The sequence below is a fragment of the Abrus precatorius genome, unplaced genomic scaffold, assembly GCF_003935025.1.
Source record: "Abrus precatorius isolate BTA unplaced genomic scaffold, Abrus_2018 Scaffold6, whole genome shotgun sequence".
Taxonomy (NCBI): domain Eukaryota; kingdom Viridiplantae; phylum Streptophyta; class Magnoliopsida; order Fabales; family Fabaceae; genus Abrus; species Abrus precatorius.
In genome coordinates, this window is record NW_020874406.1 from 14,056,285 (window position 1) to 14,067,464 (window position 11,180).

General features: G+C 27.2%; 1 protein-coding gene across 1 annotated transcript; it reads right to left on the reverse strand.

Moving 5' to 3' along the window:
• Positions 1–3,931: 3,931 nt before the first annotated feature.
• On the reverse strand, positions 3,932–5,092 carry LOC113869126 (ethylene-responsive transcription factor 5-like). Its single transcript, XM_027505287.1, has one exon. The coding sequence runs from the start codon at positions 5,014–5,016 to the stop codon at positions 4,153–4,155; it is 864 nt and encodes a 287-aa protein (XP_027361088.1). The 5' UTR covers positions 5,017–5,092; the 3' UTR covers positions 3,932–4,152.
• Positions 5,093–11,180: the final 6,088 nt, after the last annotated feature.

The window sequence follows — 11,180 nt, forward strand, 5'->3', positions numbered from 1 at the left end:
TGTAAGATATGTCTCTTTCTTTACCTAAATTGTTTCTTTAGACTTTGTTTTTCTAGATAAAGTCATTCCTTCTTCCATCTTCTTTCTCTCACCTCTCCTCCCTTTCTTAGACTCCTCTTCCTTCTACTCTCTTTTTTCTCATCACCTTGCTCTCTCTCCCTATCAGCTCCTCTCTTGCTTTTCTTCATCTTTCTTTTTTTTAAGTGAAATTTTTAATTTTTACTTAAGTAATTTTTTTTAAATTTAAGTAAAAATCACTTTTTCATTTTTAACTTAAATAAAACTGTAAAGGATTTAGATGATTTTCTTGGAGTAGGATAGAATACTTAGTGTTATTAGAACCATTATTTTTATTTTTTCCTCCTAGATTTCATTTTTCTTTTCCAAATCAAACAGTAAAAAAATTATTTTTATATCAAAATATTTTCTTATAAAATATCTCCTTCCAAAATATTTTCTATCAATCGAAATACTAGGCTTAGTTATTCTATTTAGCCAACTGTTTGATTTGGTCGAAGTGCTAATTAAACTGTATAAAATAAAATAAAACATAATCGATGATTGATTACACATATCACGTCCATGTATAAAATAAACTGTATAAAATAAACCTGTATAAAATCCATCCGTGAATTACTAATTAAACTTTATAAAATAAAATAAAACATAATCAATGTATAATTTAATACAAAAATTGAACCTGAAAAAATTTCGAATTTAAACTAAATATTTTTTTATTTCAGAGATCATGAGCTCTATATTAAAAACAAATAATTATTTTTGAATTCTTTAATCTATCAACCTAATTTATGATACACAAAAGAACTATAAATGTATGCAACAAGCGGGTTCAAATCATGATTGCTTACACATATCTCGTTGATCGACTTCAGTATTCACAATCACAATGTAAAAGGAAAAGATGACTTAAAAGAAAAAAAGAACAAAAAGGGACGACTTTGTATGTCAAAGAAAAACAAAATGCAACTTAGACCAACCAGACTCTATTTCACTGTTTAGCCTTTCTATATCCCCACCCATATCGCTGTTCATACTCAAGATTATATTTTTTATACACAAACATTTTAGTTAAAATAAGAATGTTTAATGTATATTTTTTTGTATAGTAAGTGTTTGAGAGAGAAAATTGGTAATAGAGTACTTATGCACACATACACTAATATCTACGAAAGGATGTTTTATATGCTTGGATAATTTTTTTTATCCTCTCTTTTTATGGTAGATTTCATCACATTTTTTATAATTTTTTATCTCTTTCTATTTCTTATTAGTTATATACACCCACAAATTGTATAATAATCATTTTTCTCATCTTTAATGTTTTATATTATACAAACGACTGTGCTTATTTTACTTTTTAAGTTAAGAGTCGATTTCTTAAAGGAAAGAAGAGTTGGACTCCATTTAGTTGGCAAAACTAAAAAACAATTGGTGTTTATTTAAGCAACCAGTTGTTTTAAAGAAAAAGGGACCCTCATCTTATACTATATTTATAAATGTCAAGAAATATAAAAAAATATATAGAATAATTTGTGAGATTTATTATTTTAATAAAATTTTATGATTTGTATGATTAAAAAAATTTATTTAAGTTATAAAATAATAATGAATATAAGTAAATTCTACATAAAATTAATAAAATAACATTTAAATAGCTTAGTATAATAGCGGCATTAAGATATTTTTACTAAAAAAAATACTCATTTTAATATAAATATATGATTTAAATTAATTTAAATATGCATTAGTTAAATTTAATAGTTCAAAATTAATATTCTTAAAATTAATTCTATCAAACTCTAAATTAAATAAATACTAGTTTACTCCTTACATAAAACATGTTTTGTGATGATAAAAACTTAACATAATTGATAAATGATTTAATTCTTTAAAGTGTAAGCTTAAAAGGGGGTTTGATTTCTTGGACAGTGTGTGTTTTTCATTTGCGCCACATTTTGTGTTTTTAAAACAAACACTTGGGGATTTGCTGAGTGAAAATTTTATACACTGCAGGAAATATTTTAAGTAAAAAAAATATATTAATAGAGTTTAGATGGTATCATCTTTAATTTCGTTGGTCAATGAATTATATCTGCATGCATTCAAATTCTATTCTATTTTTGTTTATTTTTAAGTCTTCCAAATAACCATATTTGAAAAAAAAATTGGTTAACCCCATTACCTGCCTAATGTAATGTATACATGGTTTCTTAATTATAGTATGTGGATAGGACGAGCACGTGAATTCAGCAAGCCTTTTGACCAAACTAAAACATTATATGTCAAAGTGAATGATATGATGAGAGGATGATAAAACATGAAACGATGACCAAGTTCAGGTAACCGTTGAATCTAACGTATGAATAAATTAAAAATATTCGAATCATCAATCATGCATGGATCAGGTTTGATTTTTCTATGATTTTTACTGGGTAAATGTCAGGTTTGAATTTTTTATTTATGAACATAAATAAACAAATGTTAGACTTTTAAGTTTAGATTTGACATTGAAAACAACGAGAGAGAGAGAGAGAGAGAGTTTCACTTATTTGGTTGGAGAGAAATTAAAAATAAATAAAAAAGTATTTTTATTATAAAAATATATTTAGTATTTACTCTTAATGTATACCTACCGAATTTATTTATTTATTTTTTGAAAAAAAGTAAGAAAGTGAGGGATCAAGTTAGAAAATAGAAAGTAAATTAGTATTTCAAGATAAGTTACAAAGCTTCTTTAGTGCGTGATTAATGAAATTAAACCCTAACCAATATGTCTAAGGAATCAATCATTTATCAATTGTACAAGACATTATTGCTACATTTTCACAATTATATTTTTAATTGAAAAACCTTAACGTTAATTTTATTTTGTAATAATAAGACAATAAAAATAAAATATAAAATAAAAATAAAAAACCATTACATTGAATAGTGGTATTAGATGACTTAATTAAAGTATTTTAAAATAATATTTTTTCTTAAAAATTTTAATTATTTCTTTAAATACTTCCAAAGTATTCATATTGAATATTATAATTTTATATTTTTTATTTCAAATTTTCAAAATGCTTAAAACAAACTTCACACTAAATGTCTCATGATAAAATAAAATATTATCATCTCTTCCTAAATATTTTATTAAAAAAACTTATAAAACATCTATACATCTCTATTATCCAATTCAATCATAAGTTTGTGTGTAAGATATTTTTTTTATATAAATCAATTTTTAAATTTTTAAATGATTATTCTACATAAAAAATTATAATTTTATGAAGCATTTATTATATTATATTATATTATATTATATTTAAAAAATAGAATTAATAAGAACTTAAATTAAAACCAAGAATCTATGCTAAAAATGAAAAATAAGAAAGATAAACGTTGACAATAAAATTAAGTTCATAGATATCAAATAAGAGTAAAATTATTTACAATTTAAAAAATGAACTACCTTTAATTACTTTTATTATTTTGTATAACTTCATTAAAGGGAGCTTATAAAAATTATCATATGGTATTCGATGAACTGCGTCGAGAAAATTAATTTATTGGATTAAACACACTCTCGTATATCTATTATTATTTTTTTAAAATGACTTTTATTTAAAACATACTTATTTTTTATAGTATTTTGTATAAAATAATAAATTAAAATAATACTAAACATACGAATATAATAATTGACATTTTATGGAATTAATTAGCAAACTTATTTAGATGTTGCCATTTGGCCTCCATGAGTGTAATAACTCCCCACATGATTATAACAATTTTATATTTAATGATCTTACATTCCTTTTATCGATGTCAAATTTTAGTGTAATTCAACATTTGCTCTTTTGATTATACAAACAAACGATTTCTACGGTAATTTTGATACATAACAAATTTTGCTTAGCAAGTGTGAATCATATAGATCATTAAAATGATAAATTTTAGGAAAAATTATATTTATCTTTCTTTTTTTTTTTTACATATTTTCCTTCCTATCAAATTAAATAGTAACATTAATGCAATAATTTGAATAAATAAATAAATAAAATGATGTCGAGAAAATTATGGTATGTACCCTGTATTAACAGGTTTTAACAAACAGGAAAGCACGAGAAAAAATAAAAGGGAATTTCACACAACCATTAGTTGTGGATAACCCAACGGCGGGTGTGGAGATAACGGCGACAACGGCGGCACGGTGAAAATTCCCTTTAAATCACTGTCCCAAAACCCTAACCAGCTAGACGGCGTTAACGGAGTATCATTAATGCCGCTAACGTCGTATTCCGCCGTTTTGTTCCTCTTCACGACTTCCTCCTCAGCCTCTTCCCTGTGGCGCTTTCGTTCTTCGGCGCCGGCTTCCAGCGGGAAGTTGAGGATGGCTTTGGAGCCGCGAAGCCTAAACGCGGCTCGGTCGTAGGCTTTGGCGGCTTCGATAGCCGTGTCGAATGTCCCGAGCCACACCCTGGATCCTCGCTTGTTCGGGTCTCGGATCTCCGCAGCGTACTTCCCCCACGGTCTCTGTCGGACTCCTCTGTAGTGCTTCTTCTCTTCTGCGTTTGAATCATTATGCGACACCGTTTCGGTTACCTCTGGGTCTCCGAATTGGATCCACTCGGTCTTCTTCGGGAGGGAGATTTGCAACGATGGTTTTCGATTCGATTGAGGTTTCTTCTCCACGGTTTGAGGTGCAGGGTCCGATGTTGTCTCTGTGTTTGAAAAACTGATGTCTAACACCGATGTTTGCTGTTCGAAGAGGGGAAATTGATTTTCCGCGGAAGCGGTTGCGAACTCGAAGAGTTCAGTGAATGCTCGTTCCTCTGTGGATGAAGAATCGGAACTGGAAGATTGAGAAGAGAGAGAGTTTGATGGAGAAGAAGTTGGGTTTGGTCCGTTAAATTGAAAGCAGAGGTTAGAGGGTGGGAGGGGAGAGAGTTCGCCGAAAAGATGCAATTTGATGCGATTGATGGCAGAAACGTCGACTGGGTTGGCCATGAAGATTTTCTGAGGAAAAAAGGAGGAAGAAGAAGAAGGAGCGAAGTGTTTGAAATGTTCAGAAGATGAAGTTGAGTTGAGTGGATCAGACAGTGGAAAAGGATAATATATAGGAGAAAAAAAAAGAGGTGTTTAATTTTCAACGGAGGTAAGTGCAATGATTGAAGCAGGAAGCATCCTATGTCCTTTTCAACTTTCAATTTATCGTCACCTTATAATACTAACAGTATGAACTTTCGCTCTTAATTTTTCTTTTGTTTTTATTTCACATGTAGATGATTTTAATATTATAATCTCTTTTATTAACTAAATGATATAAACAATTGACATATAACAACTCCTTTTTTAGCCACATAATCATTTTGAAATTATTAAAGATTAGAAAGTGTCGACCATAAAAATAGGAGATTGAAATATTAAAGGACTGTATTAAATTAGGATTTTAAAAAAAATTAGTTGAAAAAAGTCTTGTGAATTTAACAACAAAATTTTTATAACTTTTAAGATTTTATAAAATTTTGTAAAACTTTAAAATCAGAATTTTAATAGATTTTACAAAATTTTTAAGTCGTGATTTTAATAAATTATGCAGTAATTTGTGAACTTTATAGAATTTTGTGAATTTTTGACATAAAAAGTTTAAGATTTTTTTTATACATTCAAATTTAAAAAGAGTTAAAGACAAAAATAATAAAAAACAACAATGTTTAGATAAATAATATTAATAATTCTCCGTAATATCATATCTTCCTAAATAGCATTTATCCACATATTCATGACTATATTAGTTTTCTAAGTATTAGCTTCTTCTCGCTCTTGCTCTTAAATGTGAATAATAGGTTTAAAATGATGATCTTCATTAACAGTAAGGTTGAAGATGAAGATTCATTCATCAGTTCAATTAGAAATTTATCAGAGTAACATTTTTTACTAATAAAGTTATGTAATGTTGCATATGCTAATATAAGTTCTACATGTGTCTTAAATAAAAATGGAGGTGTTAACTTAAAAATTATGAACCTTAATTTAAAAATATTAATTATTCTCTCGATCACATTCCTTAAACACATATGATAAAGATTGAACAATTCTTTTTCATTTTCAGAGTTATATTATCTTGACTAGCAAAATCTTGTAGATGAAGCTAAAAATTGAGATCGGTTAGGAAATCTATAATCCATCAAGAAATATTTACCTAATTACATATGCAATATATATAATATTAGTATAATAATAATAATAATAATAATAATTATTATTATTATTATTATTATTATTATTATTATTATTATTATTATTTAAAAAATAAGCACTTACCTTGAGCCACTTTAAGTCCATTCCTCCTTATTATAACATTATTTAGTAACTTAGAATCATAAGGTAAACCCTTCCATCTATTAAGAATATACATGAATTCCAAATCAAAATTACATGCGGCTAGTATATTTTGTGATATCTTTCCATGACGATTAGGATAATTACTTACATCTCGCCCCCTCACTATTGCTTGAATATGTATCCCATCAATAGCTTCAATGCAATCCTAAAATTTAGCATATATAGCACTTCATCGTATGAAAAATATAAATATAATAATTCCAAATTTAATTATAATTTTTATTGTAAGATAATTAGTACATACCTTGAAGAAAGGAAAGAACCTTATGCTTCATCTAATTTTAACTAGCCTATATATTTTGTGTGTGTGTGTGTATATATATATATTGTGTATCCTCTAGAGGTATTTTTTCTCTGAGAATTGCACATAACTTTCGAAACACATCAAGATACATCCTATAAACTTGTCAAAATATTGCAGGATCATCATTTAATGCTTAGTATATATAGTCATTTTCTATGTTAATAATTCGTTGTCGATTTAATGAACACTCAATTTGTTCATTACGTATCATAACTAGAAACTGAATTAAAACATGCATTAATGCATGAATTGCCATTACACATGCGTACATGGCTTCATAAAATTCTTCGTCATCTATCTCTTCGTCATTCATTTCTTCTTCATCTATGTCACTACCTTCATAGATGCTCAAATGTAAAACTGTACCTATATAAAAGAATATAACCAAATATAATAATATAAAAAAAAACATACTAAAATATTTCAATTAAGTATGACCAAAATAACATCAAAACAATATAGTTCCACCATTCCAAAATATATTCATACATAACCAAAATATAAAGCAAATACTTCAATCTAAGTGCAACCAAAATAACACCAAAACAATATAGTTTGACAAATTCAACATGTGTTTATACACAACTAAATTATAAAAAAAATATTTTAATCAAGTGCAACCAAAATAACACCAAAACAATATTGTTCATCCTAGCTTGTGCTTTTAAAATCCTATGAAATCCTAAACCAATACATCCCCTAAAAGTATTTGGAAGAACTGAATACAAAATTCAAATATATATAAGAATAGAAAACATTTAAATTATAAAATTATTATCTTTAATAAATAATTTTAATTGAAAATTTTTAAACAAGATAAAATATATTTAGTCTTTATAAATATGAATAAATCTGATTAATTTTCTTGATTGTTTTGTTAATAATAATTTTTATAATTTTTTTTAAAAATTCATGTTGCTATTTATTAATTTTGTGGTATACATATATATATATATATATATATAGTCTTTGTAAATATTTATATACACTAAAATATGCTTAAGTTTTTTAAAATGAAAAATAAATAATATATTAACAAAAAAAATTATTTTTATAAATATCCTAATTGTTTCATTTAAAAATAAAAATAAAATATCCTTATGTTCTCTTCCTATCAGAATCTATGTCAATTGTATCCTAATGTGTATTCCTTTTTTAAGAAAGCAAAACATGCCCATTTTCCAATTAATTTTATTTAAAATAAAAAATATAATTATAAATAAGAAAACATCTATAAAAGATTAGACATTTTAAATGTGTCAAAATTTTACTCTCATGTATCACTCTAATGGTAGGTCATTTCTCCAAATCATACATTTTTTGTTTTTCTAAAAATACATTAAATTAATTCCTAAAATTATGATTATCTATCAATTTAATTTATAAAATTATAAAAATACTATTTTAATATAAAAATTACTAAATATCGGTGATTTTAATATTTATTTATATAATATTAAAGATTAAAATGATTATCATTGAATGACCTAAAAAACAAATATAATCATTAAATTACTACTGGCAAAAAAAAATTACTCAAATTATTTGACTCACTCTAGTTGAACCCGGTCATGAAAACTTTAACCCATATTTGTATTATCCTTACCCGACCCAAGTTTCTTCAAACCGAAATCAGATTATTCAAGGTCTTCGTTGTCCACGTCCACTTCATCTCCTTTGACTTTCGACATATTACCCACCCATTCTTCGCTGTCTTCCCTTCTGCTGTCGTTATGAAAATGTGCTAATATTTTAAAAACTGTATGCTATACTATAAATGAGATAACTTGTTTCATGAATACTAGTATATAATAATTTATATTTTTACGCCTTTAAGATTATTTATGATAAAAATTGTAAGTTGTAAACAAATATATCTAAGAGTAATTTGAAGACTGAATTTTCTTAGATTCTTTTAAGTGTGTTGTTAAATGTAATGTCAAAATTGATGTCGTAAAGTAAAATATTAAGTGGGAATAATAAATAACTATTATGTAGAAATAAATTAAATGTAGAAGTTTTACAAAAATATACCAAACAAAAACTAAATTGAAAGAACAGAAACAAGTAAAATGAATTAGAATTAAAATACAAAAAATATAAATATACAGGAATGTAAACGTACGATTCATAATAACAACTGTATTTCTTGGTAGCTAGTGTCTAGCTCGATGTAGAATTTCAGAGTGTAGAGAATTTAGGTGCAATATTTGGATACAAAAAGTTGTCTCTTGCAAAAGTGAAGCTTCGTAACATTTATAGATGGTGCTCCTCAACTGCTATCCTACTTTTATAGACACTTTTTGATAATTGCTTGTTGTGCATGCTAGCCCTCAACCACTGTTGTCCATTATCTACAACTGTTTTTTATTGTGCTGATGATTGTGGCTTCTCAATAATCATTGTTCTCTATGTTTGTTTCTTCGTACCCATGATCTTTTCTTCGTGTCTCAAAGGCCTTCAATTAGCGATAACTACTTATAACCGCTTCAAAGTTTATTCAAGCCTAGTGATTTTTTTGTCCTGTTTCCTGCCCTCCTGAATTCCACCTTGCACCTTGGCCTTAAAGTAAATTTCTTATTATGTTTTGACAATTGGGGAAACTTGTCAGAAACTCTCCTAGACTTAGAATAATTTCACCCTATTAATAATTATTTTTCAAGCAATTCTGAAGGAAATTTGAAAACTCTACTTAGAAATTTTTCTATCAATTTTTATTTTTTGAGCAATTCTGATAAAAATCTAAGAGCTCATTTAGTCTTATAGACTTAGAATTTTCCCTATCAATTTTTACTTTTTGACTAGTTATGGGAAAATCTAAAAGCTCTTTCAGTCTTGTGGGTTTAGAATAATTTTCCTATCAGTTCCTATTTTTTGATCAATTTTGAAAAAATCTAAGAGTTCATTTAATGTTGTGGACTTAGAATATTTTTCATGTCAGTTCCTATTTCTCGACCAATTTTAGAAAAATTTGATAGTTCATTCAGTCTCATAGACTTAGAATATTTTTTCTGTTAGTTCCTATTTCTCGCCTAATTTTGAGGAAATCTGAAAGTTCATTCAGTCCTGTAAACTTAAAATATTTTCTTTATCTGTTCCTATTTTTTAACCAATTATGGGTGTTAGAGACTTACAAATCTTCAAAAACTCCTTGAAAGGCTACCCACTTTGACAAAGAATAAGCTTTCTCGTAACCCTTCAAGATTATTCGAAATATGACATCTTTCTCGATGAAAAATGAAACTCTTTTCATGATCCCTCAAAAACTTCTGACACTTCTCCAAACTCTTCAAAACTTCTTGAAAAGTATATCCATCAACAGAATTTTAGGACTTAAATAATTTTACAAGTATATGGTTTGTCAAAGTGTGTGAGTTTAGGATCCTTTGATTTTAGTTAAAAGTTATATCTGAATTTTGAGTTACATTTTCTCCTTAAAAGAACATAGTCTATTTTTTACCACAAAAGTTTAGTAGACAACTTCATAACTTAGAAATTTTTTTTTTTCAAACAACAATATAATAAAATTAATGCATCTTGAAGATAAAAATAATGCCATGATAGTCAGATTCAGATGTTTTTTGCTTTCGGATAAATCGTGGAGTTGAAAACTAAACCTGGAATTGGCTAGGTTTAAGAAAGCCAAACTTAACGTGCAAGCAAAGAATTAAATTTCAGTGACATCATAATTATTCTATGTTGGTTAATCATAAAATGTTCGTTTCTTTTAATACTCTAAGTCGTAAAAGCAATCCATATCGTGGGTAAGGCTTTGAGCTACATATTAACATATTGGAGTTGGAAACTAATGCTTAGATCGATGCAGGGAAGAGGAAAAGAAAAGGACAGCTTCTAGAATGGTCCTCGAAGATTTCGATTACTAGCTTGGCTTTATCAATGTATTAATAATTAAGCATGAAGAAATAGTCTCTAACCCTTGTATTGTTTCTATATATGCTTTGGACCCTGTCATCATTTTGACATAAACGTTATGTACTCCCTCCGTTTTACGTTAATGTCGTTCCTTAATTTGACTTTTACTTAACAAACTTACATCTGGTGCGAAGCAACGTTGAGTTATATTTTCATTGAATTTCTTGTGTGTCCATGGTACTTGGTTTTGGTGGGTGTTCCATGAGGTCAATGGTCGAGGAAAAATAGTAATGAGCCATTTGATTAATTTTTTTGATGCAAGTACTGTAGACAGGTGTTTATTTCAACACAATAAAATATAATAATGATTATAATAATATTGCTGTGAAAAAGAAAAAAGAATGGAACCAGTCCCTATTCGATATGTTTTTGACTAGTTAATATGAAGACATTTTTTCTCCTGACATATATATTTTTTAACTACAAACAAGAGTCTCAAATACATCATGTGAGCCAATTATATAAATTAAAAATAGCAAGAGATCAACAAAGTTCTGCATCACATGGCCATATGCTGTCGGCCTAATTC

Excerpts from the sequence above, each read along its gene's own strand:
- LOC113869126 (XM_027505287.1), bottom strand. The coding sequence starts at position 5,016 with ATGGCCAACCCAGTCGACGTTTCTGCCATCAATCGCATCAAATTGCAT.